The sequence below is a fragment of the Callionymus lyra genome, chromosome 11, assembly GCF_982586985.1.
Source record: "Callionymus lyra chromosome 11, fCalLyr1.hap1.1, whole genome shotgun sequence".
In the NCBI taxonomy this organism is placed as follows: domain Eukaryota; kingdom Metazoa; phylum Chordata; class Actinopteri; order Syngnathiformes; family Callionymidae; genus Callionymus; species Callionymus lyra.
In genome coordinates, this window is record NC_141828.1 from 8,461,982 (window position 1) to 8,481,786 (window position 19,805).

The 19,805-nt window shown below is 40.6% G+C and overlaps 1 protein-coding gene across 1 annotated transcript; it reads right to left on the minus strand.

The window, feature by feature from the left end:
• Positions 1-2,895: 2,895 nt before the first annotated feature.
• On the minus strand, positions 2,896-18,952 carry LOC148069162 (transcription factor p65-like). The gene is made up of 11 exons (XM_087802475.1): positions 18,697-18,952; positions 18,513-18,548; positions 17,544-17,683; positions 15,022-15,170; positions 14,346-14,437; positions 9,331-9,468; positions 8,346-8,450; positions 7,365-7,583; positions 6,486-6,557; positions 6,167-6,214; positions 2,896-6,109 (listed from the first exon to the last, which is right to left on the minus strand). Exons 1-11 carry the CDS (start codon positions 18,701-18,703, stop codon positions 5,361-5,363), a joined length of 1,755 nt encoding a protein of 584 aa, XP_087658601.1. The 5' UTR covers positions 18,704-18,952; the 3' UTR covers positions 2,896-5,360.
• Positions 18,953-19,805: the final 853 nt, after the last annotated feature.

A 19,805-nucleotide genomic window follows, 5' to 3' on the forward strand; every position in this document is an offset into this window, starting at 1 on the left:
AAAACGTGTAAAAATAGTTATAATTAATTTTTCTTTTAATCAATAACAGTTGAACTTTAAACATAAATTGTTTGTAATTATATCCTTTTTTTTCCACCTCTACTCATTTGTCCTCATTTCTTTACATCCCTCGAAATATTTATCAAAGGATATCTAAAGAAATATATAGTGATAAAAAGTGTATCTATATTGAAACAACAACGTAAATCTTTTATTTAACAACATAATTACACTTTTTGATCAATCAAATCAATTACACATGACTAATTATGGTTTTTTTTATGGCTTATTTTCTGTGTCCTCAATTCTTTATTCTGTACCTTTTTATCACTTTTTCTCGTCCACCAAACAAACAAGATTGAAACAATATGTAAAAAAAATATGGTATTATTTTACTAAAAACATTGCATTTGTATTCAATATAAATTAAACTCCAAAGATAAGAAGTTTGTTTTTATGGCCTTGTTCCCTTTTCTTCTTCCATCATATCATTTGTCTTTTCTCAGTTGTTCTCTTTATTTTGATGACGTTGCCTTTTTATGCCTCTTTAAGCTATTTTTAGCTTCAATCGTCTGAACTTCCAGCCTTCCTGGATTGTGGCCGAGGTTTTTGCTGGACTTCACGTGGGTTTGTCCTCAGAGTGACGTTTGTTTCTTTAAACGCTGGAGTTCCCTAATCTGTGTTCCCTAATCTGTGTGCGTGTGTGTGTGTGTGTGTGTGTGTGTGTGTGTGTGTGTGTGTGTGTGTGTGTGTGAGTGTGTGTGTGTGTCTGCATGTGTGTGTATGTGTGTGAGTGTGAGTTTGTGTGTCTGCATGTGTGTGTGTTTGTGTGTGTGTGAGTGTGAGTGTGTGTGTCTGCATGTGTGTGTATGTGTGTGAGTGTGAGTTTGTGTGTCTGCATGTGTGTGTGTTTGTGTGTGTGTGTGTGTGTGTGAGTGTGTGTCTGCATGTGTGTGTGTGTGTGTGTGTGTGTGTGTGTGTGTGTGTGTGTGTGTGTGTGTGTGTGTATGTGTGTGTGTGTGTGTGTGTGTGTGTGCGTGTGTGTCTGGTCCCACGGAACAAGGAGAGCTGTAAAGTTAAAGATGTACTGATAAAGGAAGGTGATACGGAGCGAGTGGTCATAATGTTATGGCTGCTCAGTGTTTGTTTTTATTATATAACAAAAAAAAAAGCTAAAAATACTAAAAGATCTTCGGTTTGTTGGACTCAGCAGATCCGACTCCATGCAGGAGGGATTTTCCCGGACAAGAGTTCGTTGAACCTGCAGCAGGATCAGGAAGTGACGTGATAGAAATATAAAATAAATACATAACAAGTGTCTTATCTTACACATCTGAACCGTGGATCTTGTTTTGCATTTTTTTTCTTTGGTGGTTTTACAAACAGCCAGAGCGAGGTCGAGGAGCCACATCTAGATTTTTATCTTGTCGTCAATTTCACCTTCGGATGTTTCTATTAAAACTGTTAAAACTTTTATTGTGAAATTATTTCGCTTGACTTCCTTCCTTCTGATTGATTTATTACCAATACATGAATTTTAACACACTTCACATGTTCGACGTTCAATTATTAAATGATAAAACACCAGTTGCTTGGGACTTGAACCAGCATTCTTTCAATATCGACACAAAGATGTTCCTCAGCCAGAGTGGAGGCGGATGTATCAACATATACAGCTGAGTAGCAGCCATATTCTTTATTCAGAGAGACATAGATATACTCGTTCTTCCTTGTAAAATTCACAGATAATCATAAACTTTTTAAATTTGAGGAATGTCGTCATTGGAAAGTCTACCAGTGATGTGTTGACGAAGCTTCATGAAACAGTGTCATGTTGTTTAGAGGTCAGTAGGTGGCGCCATCAGTTTAAAAATGATGTTTCATTAGAACAGTTGTTCAAAACAAAAGGAAAATAGTGCAGAGACGCCATCTAGTGGACTCTGAAGATAATGACACTGTTTCACGAAGCTTCGTCAGATCATTACTGATGTGCTCACGTTTCCATCCAAACAAAAGTCCAAACAAGGGTCTCACGGTGTCAGTGAACCAGTAAAGCAGTCTTAGAAAGTGAAAGTGGACTTTGTTTAGCATTGTACATTTATCTTAGAAAACTTGAGCTGCTTTCTTTTTCTTAGATTCTTCAAACACTAAACAAAAGTAAGTGTGTTTTTTTTAAGTTCTTACAATACACGATGTATCGTGCGATGCATCGTCAAGATATATTGCGATATATTTCCATGATGTAGGAACCAGGATTTATTAGTTGTATAGTTATAACTACTTTCATTTGTTTTGAAACCTAAATATCCCTAAACATCAGCTTTAAAAGCTGCTAGGCTCGACTGTATCCTCTCATCCTCAGTCATTGCCAAGATCTTGCGGAATATCTATGTTCCTTTAGTTGCAAAGGACAAAATGACTAGCGATGGTCTGATGAAGCTTCATGAAACAGTGTCATTATTGTCAGAGTCCACTTGATGGCGTCTCTGCACTATTTTCCTTTGTTTAGAACAACTGTTCTAATGAAACATCATTTTTAAACTGATGGCGCCACCTACTGACCTCTAAACAACATGACACTGTTTCATGAAGCTTCATCAACACATCACTAGAAATCACTGCTGCAATCCAGCGACAGGAAGTGCAATTTCAACGCAAATATGTAAAAAATAAAATAAATTCATTGTAAATAAAAAAAACGATTTATTTTATTTTCCACACACTTGATTATAAATATAAACAATAAAATAAGTTTGATAAGAAAATAAAACATCTTTCAACAATCAAACCAATAATAAACATATATTTTTTAAATCAACGCAGTGCTGTTGAACATCGACGCACTATTATAAACATAATAAACAGTCATGGGTCTGAGCAGCACACGCCTCTTCCAGGCAGCAGTTAAACACACACACCTGCAGCCGCTCGACGTCATTCAGAGGGAAGGTATGTGTGTTGTGGTGATGGTGCAGGTGGGTGTGAGCGAGTGTGTGAGGAGGAGACGGTGTGACGGGAACTGGGTGGACGAACTGGTCGGGCTCGCCAGGGCAGAGTGTAGATAACAGAACATACCAGGAGCAACAATACCGTGAAGTTGCTCAATAATCTATATACAGTACTGCACACAAGTCTTAGGCAGGAGTGGAAACAATCCTGTAATCTAAGTATGTTTTCAAAAATATGAATAATAGTTGTTTATTTTTTATCAATTTACAAAATGAAAAGTGAGCGAACAAAAGGGAAGAAATTTAAATCAAATCAATATTGTACCCTTCAAACCAGCATCAATTCTTAAAGGTCCTTTTGCACAAAGTCAGTGGTTTTGTAGGATTAAAGTGAAGTGTTTGATCATTTTCACAAGTCGGTTGAAACACAGTCATGAAGTGACAAAGATACAGATGTGTAGGAGCTGAAAACTGGCTGAGGAACAAACTCTGCTACCGAGCTGAGGGTGTGGAAGACAGTTTTTATTGTCACAGGTCTCACACCATGACTGAGCAACAACACGACCCAAGGTGGTTCTACTGCATCAGTTTCTCCCAGACAAAGATTTCAAAGCAGATGTTTCAAGATGTTCGAAATCTTTCCAAGAAACAACGTTGAGGATTGTAGACGCAGAAAACTTAATGCAGCAAATGAAAGACATATTATGATTATTTCCCTTCGAGATGGGAAGATGTCCAGCCGTGACATCACCTCAGAACTGGCAGGAACCAGTGGGACCCACAGGTACAACCATCTACTGTCCGGAGAAGTCTGGCCAGAAGTGTCTCCATGGAAGAGTCACAGCCAAAAAGCTGTTCCTCATACATGGAAACAAGGCCAAGAAAATCGGCAGAAGGTGCTCTGGACAGATGAATCAACATTTTAAATATTTGGCTGTAGCAGAAGTTTGTTCGCCGAAGTGCTGGAGAGCCGTTCAATAATGAGTGTCTACAGGCAACAGTTAAACATGGTGGAGGTTCTTGCAAGTTTTGGGGCTTCATTTCTGCAAATGGAGTTGGAGATTTGGTCATTAATGGTATTAATGCTGAGAAATACAGATACTTATCCATCATCAATACCATCAGGGAGGCGTATGATTGGCCCACAATGTATTCTGCAGCAGGACAACGACCCCAAGCATACAGTAAATGTCATTAAGAAACATCTTCAGCGTAAAGAAGAAGAATCAAAATCATAAAGGAAATACAGACCAATTGATCATCAAGTTGTCAAAAGTTATGCTTGTGTGATGTGATTATGGGTATGTATTGGCAAGAATCTTGTGATCCGCTAAAATATATTGAAATACTGTAGTATATATGTGTAGTATTGTCCAGTACTTGACTCTGGTGTTGCAGAATTTACAGACCACATGACTCTTGATGAAGTCATAAATGCTTTCATTTGTTTTTAAACCAAAATATGTCCAAACATCAGCTTTAAAAGATGGTAGAGACGACTGTATCCTCTCGTCCTCAGTCATCGGTTTAATCGCAACACAAAAGTCGACACCGTGAAGTTTTACACGTTCATTGTAAATAAATAATCTAATTATTTTAGACTCAATTTAAATATAAACCATAAAATAACTGACATAAAGAAATATGATTTGAAAGACACATACATAACTATAAACAGTATATATTTACAGTATTGTGAAGAAAAAAAATCCAAATCCAACTAGTGATTGGTGGATGAGGTTAATGTAATGGTGTCTCTGCTCTTTAGTTCTGAACTAGTAATTCAATGAAACTTCCCTTTATTTTATATAAATATAAACTGCAAGTATCCGGAGAGGAACTCTAAAAATTGACCACAAAGTTTCATGAAACCTGGTCCAGAACCAACATCAAGTTTGACCTCAAAACACCACAGAGTTTGAATCATAAACTTTTTTTTAATAAGAATCCATTCAACACAAAAAAAATGATGACAACACCTGAAAATCAACAAGAGTGGGGGAGGGGGGCAGTGGACGAGAACAGTATTAAACCTCTGGTTGCGGGTCTCACTGGTATGACATGGTCATTACTCAGGAAGTCTTCACTCGAGCTTCCTCTCACTCCTTTACAGAAATGTTCGTAGTCAGTTCAGGACGTGTTGTCTCTGAACGACGACACGCGTCAAACACAGGAAGAGGAGCCTCGACCAAAAAGAAATAAATCGAACCGATCCAGCGCCACCTTCTGTCCAAAAGCCTCGGCCGTCAAAAAGAAAAAGTCTCCGGCGTACGGCGAGTCCCGCGGCGAGGCAGCGTGACCTGCCGCTGACTGGACAGGTTCAAGATTCTCACGACGAGGCTAAAAGTTACCGTCTGTGGCCGACCCGGTGAAGGTCTACGTGGTGATCCCGAGGTCCCTCCCGAGCGTCCTTTACTTGTAGCCGCCGCTCATGTCCCTCTGTAGCCAGTCTGCCAGGGTCGCGAAGTGCGGTTTGTTTTGGTCTCCCGGGTTCTGTGGGTTCTTGTGAGGCTGGCCGCTGATGATCCGGTCCTGGCCGCCCCCGTTGCTCCCGACAAAGGGATGCAGGACGGTGTAGGTGTTCCCTGGGTTTTCTCTCTGGAACTGCATCGGAGACGCGTTGCTGTCCTGGGCCATGGGAAGCTCTTGTTTGAGTTGGAACCCGGTTCCCCCGTGGAGTCCCTTGAGGTACTCGCTACCATCCGACAGGTCCAACTGAGGAAACGAGAGCACCCCCGTTATACCCCCCCCTCCTGCAACAGATCCATTAAAGGGGTTCTGAAGAGGGTTTTGGGTGTTGAAGCCGGGCCACGCCGCTTGGCTCTGGCTCGGTAACTGATTCTGGACCATGGCGCCGAGGTCGCTCCCTTGTTGCTGCACGTGGAACATCTGCTGCATCCCGGACTGGTTCATCTGAGGGTCCTCCTCCAGGCACCGGTGCAGGTCCCCCATCGTGAGCTGGGGCAGCAACCCGCCCTGAGGAAACGCCGGGCTGTGGATGGACGGTGGTCGTGCGGCGCCTACGACCCCGGAGGAGTTGACAGCGTCCAGAGCCGAGTTCGGATTGACCCACGTTTGGCTGACCTGGTTGGTCTGGTACGACTGGTCGAACTGGGCAGCCGGTGGCATCAGTCGCGGTCCCATGTACATGCCGGGGTGATCTGGAACACAAGTACGTCAGCATCTCGAAGGAAGTCAAGACCTTATGACGTACTTACTTTTATGCAGCATTTTAGCAGCAACCAGTTTATGATGGTTCATGTTCGCTGAGGACACGGAGAAAAGTTTAGAGATTCTCAAGCACAAACACTGACACCAGCAGATCAGTGATGGTCTGATGAAGCTTCATGAAACAGTGTCATTATTTTCAGAGTCCACTAGATGGTGTCTCTGCACTATTTTCCTTTGTTTTGAACAACTGTTCTAATGAAACATCATTTTTTAACCCGATGGCGCCACCTACTGACCTCTAAACAACATGATACTGTTTCATGAAGCTTCATCAACACATCACTACACTAGACTAGCTTCGCTCACCAGGCAGTATCGAGCCCTTCATCACGTTCTCGCTGTGTAACTTCATCTTCTTCTTCTTGCAGCTGTACGGGTCTGTAAGAAAAGAAGATCAGCTTTTAAAACCTCTACGACACTTTCGTTCAGAACCAGACGATACCAGCGGCCTTGTGTACTAAGAGTGCGTAATACTCCATCACATGACTATTTGTAAACAAAACGCGTTATAAATACGCGCGTGTGTTGTGCAGGTGAGCCACAAATTCTATTGAAGCTCAGCTTCAAGCTACTGATTTACAGCTTTTTTCTTGTTAAACTCCATTTTAAGATGTTTCAAATAATCCCCTAGTCGTTTTTGTAAGTAAACATTTTGCCTTAATAACATGTAGATAAAATATAAACAATTACACCGGAGCTCAGCTGCACTAATTTAAATTAGAGTTATGATTATTATTAATTAAAGTATATAATCCATGTCAGAATATTTTTGAAATGAATGAATATAAACTGTTAATCCAATTTTAATTGATGTTTTAATTTTTTTGTCTGATCGTTCAGAGGAAAATCTTTGACTCGGGTTCATTTGAATATGATTGACATATGATTGACATATGATTGACATATGTAAATAGAGGCGTGGAAATGGACGAAACCACCTGCACTTAATTCCACGTTGATTTGGATGATCAGAGAAAAAGTTCTTGGATTTTGTCTCACGCACAGATTCAAACATCTGATCATATTTTTTGCACCATTTTCTGGGGTTGAGTGTACGACCGATTTTAGTAGGAAATCCACGCACTTCTTTGTACACGAGCCCCCCCCCCCACCGATAATTCAGAATACTTTTTCATAAAATGGTGTATTTATCGTTCACCGTATCCAAACAGTTCGACTCCTCACCTTTGTCGTCCGGCAGGTACCGGAAGTTCAGCGGTTCGCTCACTTCCTGGTCCGAGAGCCGGCGCAGCTGCATCTGCACGGTCACCGGCTCGGTGATGGACGTGTTGTAGTACGGCGGCGTCTTGAAGACGATGGCCACCTGCCGGTGAACGTCCGCCTGCGAGAAAGAACCTTTGGCCTCCCATCCGTCCGGCAGGAAGAACCGGACCTCGATGTCGTCTGAGGGGGGAAAGACGGAACCTCTGAGAATAACTGCAACAAGATGCTCCTCGGAAGCACCAGCGACCAATGAGTGACTTTCTCTCCGTAATTTTCTCATTTGCTGAGAGTGTGTTTTTTATTGATATCTTCTGTACTAAAGAAAACTAACATAAGTAAGAAAGTAATTTTTATTTGTATAGCGCTTTTCTAGACCAGGGTCACAAAGTGCTTAAACAATCTAAACTATATTCAATAAAGTATATACTTTAAAGATCAAGATAATACTGAGAACATAACAGGAGTTCCAAAGAAAATCAAGGAAAAGCCTGAACAAATGGAAACGTCTTAAGATGTTTCTTGAAGGAGTCGGTAGATCCATCAAGCGTTCAAGTGAAGTTGACATTATTCAGTTTTATTCTTGATAAATAAATGATTTAGTTTCATGTATTTCAACAAGTACACACAAATATGTTTCTTATTTCCCCCTTTGATCTATTTGTAATTCTTTTTAGTTTTGAGTGTTTTCCTCTCTCTGAGGTTTGATTTGTTTGTGGAGACATTTTCTACACATAAAATCCAAACATGTTTCAATGTTTTTAAAAAAAAAAATGTAACTATCGACTTGCATACTTTGTTTTTTGTTATGAAAAAGTGTTACATCTTGACGGAGCCAAATGACACACAGTCGTACAGGAAGTGCTTTGATTTCTGTTTCCTTTACAGGATCATCTAACGTATCTTCTGACGGAGAGACACAGTCCGACACAAGCGAAGTTCTACCTTTCTGCACTTTGTCGCACAGCAGGAACACCTCGTCGTTTCCCTTCACGCAGCCGCAGTTCCTGTTGACGCGGCAGATCCTCAGCTCGGCCGTGTTGGGAGCTCCTGCGGGCCACAGAGAAAACAACGCAAACGTTCGGTGACTTTTCGACTGGTCGGGCAGGAAAAACTTGAAGCGTTGAAACTTTGGTGATGATGTTTATCTGCAACAATCTGACAAACGGCCGCGTTGAGTCACATGACGACGGCTGGTGTCAGAAGAGGAAGCGTAACCTGGCAACATGGTCAGCGTGCACGAGAACTTCTTCTTTCTTAGAGTGTGACCGGACTCGCTTGCTAGAAGTACTTGCGGGAACTCGAGCCGATATTACACAAAAGAATCTCTTGCATGACACGGTGTAAGTAAGTAAGTAAGTAATTTATATTTGTATAGCGCTTTTCTAGACCAGGGTCACAAAGCGCTTAAACAATCAAAACAATACTCAAAAAAAGATATACTTTAAAGGTCAAGATAACACTGAGACAAACACAGGAGTCTCAGAAAATCAAGGAAAAGCACGAATAAAAGTGTCTTAAGATGTTTCTTGAAGGAGTCAGTAGATCATCAAACACAGAGATCGTTCCAAAGCTTAGGAGCAACAGTCTGGAAGGATTTCTCTCTGGTCCTGAAGCGTGTTCAGGAACCATCAGTAGATCTGATCCACAGACCTCAGAGCCCGAGCTGGGGTGTAAGTCTGGATCAGATCACTGATGGAAGGTCTGACCATGAATAGCTCTTAAAACTAAGAACCAATAAAGTTGATCCTGAAAGAAACTGGCAGCCAGGGAAGAGTTTTAAGGATCGGGGGAAATGTGAGTTCTTCTACTAGAGCAGGTCAGAATTCCCACTGCAGAGTTTTGTATTAACTGCAGGTGAGACAGATCCTTCTTGTTTAGACAAGAAAATAAACTGTTGTGTGTGTGTGCGTCTGCAGCTTCAACTCACTGTTGTCGTAGATGGGGTTGCTGACGATGGGGTTCAGGGTCTGGGAGATCCCGCTCTCGTCCTGCAGGGTCACCTGGATGCACAGACGGACCACGTTCAGGTCGTACTCCTCCACCTGCAGCAGCTGCTCGTGAGGAACTGGAGAAACACACACCAATAAATACATGAATCAATGCAGTACAAGTCAGATTTGTATAGTTTTGTGTCATTCAAACTCCTTTTGTTTACATTTTATTTTATTTTGAAAAATGAGTGAGAAGTTCTACAGTTGTTTTCTTTAAATAAATGTTTATTTCAATTAAAAACCAAATCAACTTTTCATTAGGCTTCATTTAATTATTTTATTAAATAAAAATGTTGATTTCCTTTTTTTCTTTTCACCAAGTAAATCTGGAAAAGTGTTGTTTCTTTTTATATTTATTATTTACATAAATAGAGACTATTATTATTAACTACTATTGATATTTGAACAACAAACTTGAATAATTAAACTAAAAAGAAGAAGAAAGAGTAGAAAAAAGAAAATTAAAAGAGATGAAAAAGATAAACATAAAAGACGAATGAAAGTAGGGAGAGAAAGTATTTATCTATGGAAACAAACAAAGGGAAAATAGAAGAAAGAGAAGGAGGGAAAGATAAAACATGAGCATGAAAAAGACAAAGTTGTGTAGTAACAAGTATAGAGGACATCTTCAGGTCTTTCACTGAAGAAACCGATTGTTTTAAGTGGACTCAATTATGGACCAAACATGGATCCCTGAGGGACACCTCTCGTGAGTGACAGTCATTTACAATTGTGTTGACACTTCTGTCGCTCACACATCACAAACCGAAGGAGTAGAGACGGTGAAACATGCACACTTCTCTCTTTCACTCTCACATTCGGCTCGGCTGCCGGCCTACACTCTGACGCTCGACGACGTCATGTCTTGGAAACAAGTGTGTGTTCACCAGTGTGTGTGTGTGCGTTCGAGGGCTTGCTACACCTTCAGCCAGAGCTCCTGACGTGTGTGAAAGCAGTGGGACTGTGTCGAAAAATAAACGATAAATCTGAGAGTGAATCCAAAAAGTTGAACCACAAAACGTCAGAGCTTTGTTTTATTTTAGAATAAAAAAGGGTTAAAACTTTTATAATACTTGTAGGTTCTTGTGGCCTTTATTTATTTATAAAAACATATTTATATTTTGTGGATTTTTTTTAAATTCTACTTCTATTCTAGAAGAAAAAAGTTTGGTAAAGTCATTGTTGCTAAAAAACTTTGAAGAGAAATAAATGAAGAGCAACTATGTGATCGTGTTTTTTTTTGTGTGTGTGCGTGTGTGTGCGTGTGAGTGCGTTACTGACAGCTGCTGCAGAAAGCAGGTCAAAGTGCAGCCACATGCTTGCGACTCGTGTCTGATCCTATGAAGTATCAGACGTGTGATTTAAGACCCAATTTACAATTTAATTAAAGCACAAAAGAGACTTTTTGTTTCTGCTCTAAACTTCCTAAATGTAAACCCAGATGTGATGCAAAGCAAGTCATTATTATTTTCTTCATTACTCTCTCAGACCAGGGTCACAAAGTCGCCCAGAAAAAAACCCAAAGTAGCGCTATAAGCTAGAGGTGCTAACGTCAACCGTGTCCTCCGGCGCAAACCGAAGAAGATGAAAGTGATCGTTGAATAATGACGACAACGCGTCAAGAGTCGACATGTTTCGAGGGCTCTTGTGGTCCGGGGGTCACAGGTGGACAACAAAACCACCACCACCCTACGTGCAGCTGCCGCCCTTCACTTCAGGTGAAAAACCCACCGCTGACCCGTGAGCCCGCCCCGTGACCGCACCACGGTTTTGTTCTCTCGACTCTCCTGCTGTGAAACTCAGCTGCTTCCTGTATTGCGACACCTGAGTTCCTTCTCTGACGGGCATCGAATCTGAGGGTCCGATTCTTCAGGGCGCTTCGGGTTTTATAGTAGATTAGTCAAAAACTGTCTTCAACTATCCTTCTCTCAGGTCCCATAAACGTGGTTTATCTTCATGTAAGAAACCATTACTGTCCTATAAAGCTTGTCTTTCTATCGTCCAGTTGTTCCACCCTGCCTGCACTCTCTTCTTCATCCCGGCGCACCCCCCCCCCCTCCCACCCCAAGCCTCTCGCCCCACTAGAGGAACGAGCCTGAGCTTATGAATGAATTAATGGCGGATGATTGTGGAGTGTGAACGGAAAAGTGGCCGCAGGGAAACACGTTTTTAAAATAGAAAGCATAAAACACACAAACAAGTTTGCACTCGCTGCACCCGGGATCAGGAATGTTCCTCAAGAGTGAAGCGGCTCGAACTCAAACATGACATCGATGCGTCGGATCTGACGACGACAAACATTGTCGTCAGAAAAAAGCAACGAGGATTCTGGTTGACGACGTATAAAAACCTTCACTGACAACTAAACCAAGACAAGTAAACGTTTGCTGCATCGACACTGTTCTAGCATCTAGTACCTGATTAGCATTGTGTTCTGTGTGTGTGTGATCGGTGTGTGTGTGTGTGTGTGTTGATGAAAATGTTTTTTTGTTGTATTTTACTAGTACCATATTCTGTGAGTGTGAAAACCACCAGGTGTCGTTATCTTGCATCTTTTACCTGATTTGTAAGGTTTTCTGCGAGTGTGTATTGACCACTACATGTGTTTTGTTAGTATTTTGTTCTGCTAGTGTGTGTTAACTCCCATGTGTGTGAGTTTTTCATTTGGTATTTCATTAGTATTTTGCTCTGTGAGTGTGTGTTGACCACCACGCATGTGTTGTAAACCACCATGTGCGTTATGTGTTCTTGCATTTTGTATTTCATTAGTATTGTGTTCTATGCGTACGTGTTAACTATCACGTGTGTATTGTACTCTTCCATATTATATTATATTATAAGTGTGTGTTGACCACCACTTATGTTTTGTGTTTTGAATTGTGTATTTCACTAGTATTGTGTTCTATGAGTACGTGTTAACTTCCATGTCTGCGTTGCGTTATTTCAGTTTGCATTTTATTAGTATTTGTTCTGCGAGTGTGTGTTGACCGCCACTTGTGTTTGTGTTCTTGAATTGTGTATTTTACTAGTATTGTGTTCTATGAGTAAGTGTTAACTTCCATGTCTGCGTTGCGTTATTTCAGTTTGCATTTTATTAGTATTTGTTCTGCGAGTGTGTGTTGACCGCCACTTGTGTTTGTGTTCTTGAATTGTGTATTTTACTAGTATTGTGTTCTATGAGTACGTGTTAACTTCCATGTCTGCGTTGTGTTCTTTCATTTTGTATTATATTAGCATTTGTTGTGTGAGTGTGTGTTGACCGCCACTTGTGTATTTCACTAGTATTGTGTTCTATGAGTACGTGTTAACTTCCATGTCTGCGTTGTGTTCTTTCATTTTGTATTATATTAGCATTTGTTGTGTGAGTGTGTGTTGACCGCCACTTGTGTATTTCACTAGTATTGTGTTCTATGAGTACGTGTTAACTTCCATGTCTGCGTTGTGTTCTTTCAGTTTGCATTTTATTAGTATTTGTTCTGCGAGTGCGTGTTGACCGCCACGTGTACTTTTAACTTTTTTTATTGCTCCTTGGTTCCGTTTCTCCCGTTGTTGGTCAGTTGTTATACTTGTACTCGTCAGGATGAATCGATGGTAACCTTCACCTGTTCACTCCTCGACCCGAGCACTCGAGCTCCGCCCTGCACGATTCCTGGCACAGGTCAGCTGATAAAAACCAAAGGCCTAGACTAGAGGCTAAAATAAAAAAAAACCTATCTTGATACTCAGAGACTATAGCTCCTCCTTGACTTCTGTAAATAATGTGCAGTGTCGGGGAACCCCCCGCCGCCCCCCCACACATTCGTTCCATTTCTTCCTCAGATCCAGCTCTAAGTTCTCAGCTCTCACGTGGCTGCAGCATTGAGCAACCGTGAGCAAGAATGGGGAAGTCGCCTCAACGCCCGTTTGAGAGTCTGAGCGAGGACTCGCCGCAGAAAGAGAGGAAACGCCGTCGTGCTGATAGTAGCCTGGTAGGTTCTGATGTCTTCTGAGAACTGGGTCAAACCGTGAACGTTACATAACGGACAACCTCGTCTCCAGAAAAGTTTTCAGAAAAGTGGAGCCTCTAAAGCGCACTTTTCAGAAACTTAACGTTCATCGCTTTCACATCCTCGCTTACCGGACAGGAAGTGATCTTGACTGTGGCATCAACCACAGACTTCTGTCTCCAAGATCGACAGGTGTCAATCAAATGTTCTAGTGTCACTCCTCTCTACTTTATAGATACTGTTGCTACAACCTCACAGCCTGAAAGATTTAACGAATCATTGAAACTCCTTTTTATTTCTCCAGACACATTTGAAGTGTGGCGGCGGTGAGTTCACTGAGAGGAGGTGAGATGAGGAGAGAGTGATGTCGGGAATCAAGTTTGGTGCGAGGAGAGTTTTGAGTCACGAGCTAATGACCGGGTGTCGACCGGAAAGATGATAAAAGGCAGTGGGCGGGGCATCCCTAGCCTACGAAAATATCATCGTCACTAACATCAGCACTCTTTAAACATTTTTTTGAATCATCGCCATGGCAACCACCTTTTAGTGTTATCTGTGGAAAAATTAGCCTATTTTTCAAATAGTTATTTTTAATTTTTTTAAATTTATTTTTCTGTGACTATAAAAATGTAATAATTCCTAAATGATTATCATCTTTCTGCTTTTTATTCTTTTAAAAACTACCCGATTGTTTGTCTCTGACCAAAGTCTTGTGTCTGCTTTTTAGGTCTTTTGGTCAACTCTGGTCAAAAGCTTTAAGGATATTTATACTGATACACAAACAACAGATGTGTGCGTTGTGTTGTATTAAATGACGTTAGTTTTGAAGTCCAACAAATGAATATTCAATTCACTTTTCTGACTAAACAGATATTTTAAAAGGAAGAACAAGTATATCTACAACATTAGGAAAAATACTTGAAATATTTGACCTACATAAGATAACAGGAGAAAGTCTGACTCACCATTAAATGGGTTGATACCAGAATTAATCCTTTTCAAAATGGCGTCTTTCACTTCCCTCTTCTTCACACACTGAATCCCAAGATTCTGGAAACTGCAAACGCACAAAAAACAACACATCAGACGTGAACCTGTTTTCTTTAATACTTTTCAAACGTTGTCAGGTGTCACATCACGTTTGACTCGTAAGCCACAAGTCTACAACTACACACTGCCGCTCCACGCCGAGCGGAGAAATCATGACACACACACACACACAAGATTCATTTACACATCTGCACACACACACAAGTACACAAACGCACGCTAAAGCACGGCAGATACGGCTGATGTCACCGGGGGAATTCCCATATCGCCACCCTCTTCTCACACACACACACAGCTTGACAAATATGTGTTTGAGAGGACCTCTGTGTGTGGTTGTGTGAGTGTGTGTGTGTATATTGTTCTAACACATATTACACACAGTACAATGCGGGGACTCGCTAATCAAGAGTCAATATTTAAGTCGTCACAAACTCCTTCAACTGAAATGTTGTTTGTCATGTTGAATAACAAAGTGGGCGTGAACGAGCGCAGACACGATGATGTGTGTGTTGATGATGTGTGCGTCGATGATGTGTGCGTCGATGACCGTGACACAATGGATGCTACGGATCCATGGGTTCCGGGACTCACGTGATCACTTTGCGGTCGGGCCCGAAGTCGGCCTCGTAGTATCCGTCCTTGCAGTCTCGTCCCACCAGGTCGTGAGGATGCGGACGGAAGGGCTCGTTCTTGGTCACCAGGTGGACTCGCACCTTCCCTCTGCCGTAGAAGTCCAGGATCTGTGGAGAGTCACAGAAGGTCGTTGGATCATTGGTGCATGAAGGTTCACAAGCATCTGTGGTAAAAACCATAGAACTACTGTGACTCCTACACTGGGTTTCAACATACTTTTCTATTACCAAACACATGCTCGGATCCAAAAAAAATGGTGACATGTTTCATCCCATAATACACCAACAGGACCTCACTCGCACTATGAACATTGTTACACACAAAGCTAGATACAGGTTGTAACACCTCAATATGTAACAATGATATTGATATAAACCAGGTAAATACCACCGTCGTCATGAAAGTACATACTCAAATTCACCGGCCAATATCCGCTGTACTTTTTCTCTAGTTACGTAATAAGTTGGATCCAATGCTGTAATTGTATTGTTTCCATCAATATCAGCAATATCATATATAAACACCTCAATCCAATTACGGTTCCATGAGACACTCACCATAAATACTACTGGATTTATAAAACACCAGAGTCAACATGGTATCATAAAGTAATGACGCCACTAAACTCATTCAGGAAAATTAATTTAATGATCAAGTTGCATAACTCGCATTAAAGACACAACAATACACTTGTATATCACAACACTACTGAGTAAAGTACATTATATACCACAATATAGCCCAAATTACATTTCATATTGCTATTATACACACCATGGAACACTAATATTATAAGGGCAGTCTTGGTACTCTAGATGATTTACTGAGATACAATAATATGACAATGGTACACACCGATATTACTATACTACACACCAACCATACTATTCTATTATTCTCATACCATTCAATACAGTGGTATACACCAATATCACCATGGTATACACCGATATCACTATAGTATAAACTCATATAAACCAGGTACACACCGATGAAACTATGACATACACCAATACCATTATGGCATACACCAATATCACAATGGTATACCCTGCCATCAATTTAGTATACACTCTTGTAAACAAGGTATACACCAACATAACTATAGTTTACCAAACATCACTATGGTATACACCAACATCACTATAGTATACACTCATATAAACAAGGTATACATCAACATCACTATAATTTACACCAATATCACTATGTATACACCAACATCATTATAGTATACACTCATATAAACAAGGTATACACCAACATCACTATGGTGTACACCAACATGACTCAATATACACCAATAACACTATAGTATACACTCATATAAACAATGTATACAGCAACATCACTTTGTTATACACCAATAACACTATAGTATACACTCATATAAACAAGGTATACACCAACATCACTCTGGTATACACCAATAACACTATAGTATACACTCATATAAACAATGTATACACCAACATCACTCTGTTATACACCAATGACACTATAGTATACACTCATATAAACAAGGTATACACCAACATCACTCTGGTATACACCAACATCACTCTGGTATACACCAATAACACTATAGTATACACTCATATAAACAAGGTATACACCAACATCACTATGGTGTACACCAACATCACTCCGTTATATACCAATAACACTATAGTATACACTCATATAAACAAGGTATACACCAACATCACTATGGTGTACACCAACATGACTCTATTATACACCAATAACACTATAGTATACACTCATATAAACAATGTATACACCAACATCACTTTGTTATACACCAATAACACTATAGTATACACTCATATAAACAAGGTATACACCAACATCACTATGGTGTACACCAACATCACTCTGTTATACACCAATGACACTATAGTATACACTCATATAAACAAGGTATACACCAATATCACTATGGTGTACACCAACATCACTCTGGTATACACCAATAACACTATAGTATACACTCATATAAACAAGGTATACAACAACATCACTATGGTGTACATCAACATCACTCTGGTATACACCAATAACACTATAGTATACACTCATATAAACAATGTATACACCAACATGACTCTGTTATACACCAATAACACTATAGTATACACTCATATAAACAATGTATACACCAACATCACTCTGTTATACACCAATGACACTATAGTATACACTCATATAAACAAGGTATACACCAATATCACTATAGTTTACACCAATATCACTCTGGTATAGATCAATAACACTATGGTTTACACAAATATCACCATAGTATACACACATATAAACAAGGTATACACCAACATCAGTCTGGTATACACCAATAACACTATAGTATACACTAATATAAACAAGGTATACACTTATATCACTATAGTTTACATCAATATCACTCTGGTATACACTAATATTAACAAAACATACACCACCATCACTAGCACTGCACTGACCTCCAGACTGGGGTACGTCCTGTTGTTGTCGGTGCTCCTCTCTCCGGGGATGCTGCCGGCAGAGCGACCCTCCACCCTGTACCTGAAGCGCATCCCTCGCTGCTTGGGCTGCTCGAAGATCCGGATGGACGGCTGGACCACTGGAGGGGAGGAAGTGATGAGGAAACTCATTCAGACGGGAATAAACTTTGAATAAATGAATCAGAAGTTCATCTGTAAATGATCAATGATAAAAATCAATAATAATGTTGAAATTAGATAAACGATGTCAAATAGTTCAACCAAAAGTAATGATAACAGTGTTTTTTAAAGATAAAACTTTCAGCAACAGATAATTTATGTTATAAATGTTATATATTAATCTAAAAATATCAATTTAGTACAAAGAAATATAAATGTGTAAGTAAAATACCAATAAGAAAGGTTTAATTCCAGTTACGTTTAATATTTATTTTGTATTACAATAATTGCATTTCTCTACAAATCTCAACTTGTCGACAGTCATTCAAACTGTCACGTATCGTGTGAATACAAAACACCACGTCACACACAAATTAATATTTCACTCAGAAACCCCCCCACCCCCTTAACTTAAATGATGAAAGATTTAAAAACTGCATCTGTAACAGACAAATCCAGGTAATTTAGATGCTATTTGTAATGTTTAATTAGCAGGTAATGTGATCCACAAGTTGTTGAATAAAGTTTAATTTGAAATCAAACGACGAGAGACTGAACGTGTCGACGGGCTGGTCGAAGAGGAACTGCTCTTCTGAAAGCGAGAAACAAGTCTCGTCACATTTCTGACATGATTAAAAACTCTGCCATCTTCCCTTTCATCTGATTTCAAGTGTGATGAACACAACTGGAAGTCACATGAACACACACTCACACACACACACACACACACACACACACCACCTGCACTGAACAACAAAGTGATGAGGAGGATGAGGAAGGTCAACTCACTGAGCTGGTGGTCGTCGAGCATGGACTTGATGAAGGCTGAGGAGGAGACGACAACCATCAACAACATGTTCACACACTCAAATGAGGAAGTTGTCAGACATGAACATTTCAGCTTCAAAAACTGCACACAAAGTGGCACAAAAGTCATTCCCGGTTCGGCAGAAAAAAAGTCGTGGCTACTCACCATTCATGATGCTGACACACACACACCAACACACACACACTCTGGGTCTTATCTCAGCGTGACTGACGGAGAACAGCTAAAGTCACAGAAGTAGTGCCAGAGGAGTCGCAGTGGAATTCCCCTCAGAGTCGACCAATCAGGAGCCCGTGAGTCACAGCCGAGAGCATAAAGGGAAGTAGCAGCAGCGAGTCGCTCAGGAGTCGTCGCTGCAGCTCGGCTCGGGAGAAAATGTGTGTGCGTGTCGCCGCCTGCACCAGACCTGCAGACACACACAGATCTGAGTCCCAAATATTCCAGGGAATGAGGCAATACTAACCACCAGGGGGAGCAGTGACAGAGTGTCTATCAATCTACCCATCAAGTCAACATCCATCTTTTCCCCTCTAGGTAACTCTCAATAATTTAAAGGGGTTCAGACTTTCCTCTCTCCAGTTCATTCCGGGGAACACTGAGGTGTTCCCGGGTCAACTCAGTAAACGTAGTCTCTCCAGCATGACCTCACAGTTTTTGCCTCAAATCATTTCGGAGCCATTTATCAATTCTGATCTCCTTTGAAAAAGTGATCCGGTTTTAAAAAAAACGTGGTTCACAAGTGAGGGAAGGTTTAAAAGAACTGTTGAAGTTAAACCTCATGTCATCTCAGGGTCAAGGTCACCTGAAGTCCCGGGAACAAATGTGAACGACCTCCATCATCATTGCATATGTACTTCTGGAAGCCGGCTGACCTGGAGACAACACAAGGGATACCACAAACACATTTGTTTTCGACCCTCAGGTCACCGTGAGATAACACAAGGGTTAAGAAAGAGCTGAGCCAGAAGACAAAACTATTAATGATGAATTTCTATTCTTACCCATAGTTAACAACATTTCAATGTCTGGACTCTTAGATATAACTAGTGATGTGTTGATGAAGCTTCATGAAGCAGTGTCATGTTGTTCAGAGGTCAGTAGGTGGCGCCATCAGTTTAAAAATGATGTTTCATTAGAGCGGTTGTTCAAAACAAAAGGAAAATAGTGCAGAGACGCCATCTAGTGGACTCTGAAAATAATTTCACCGTTTCATGAAGCTTCATCAGAACATCACTAGATATAAGCTCAGACATCCA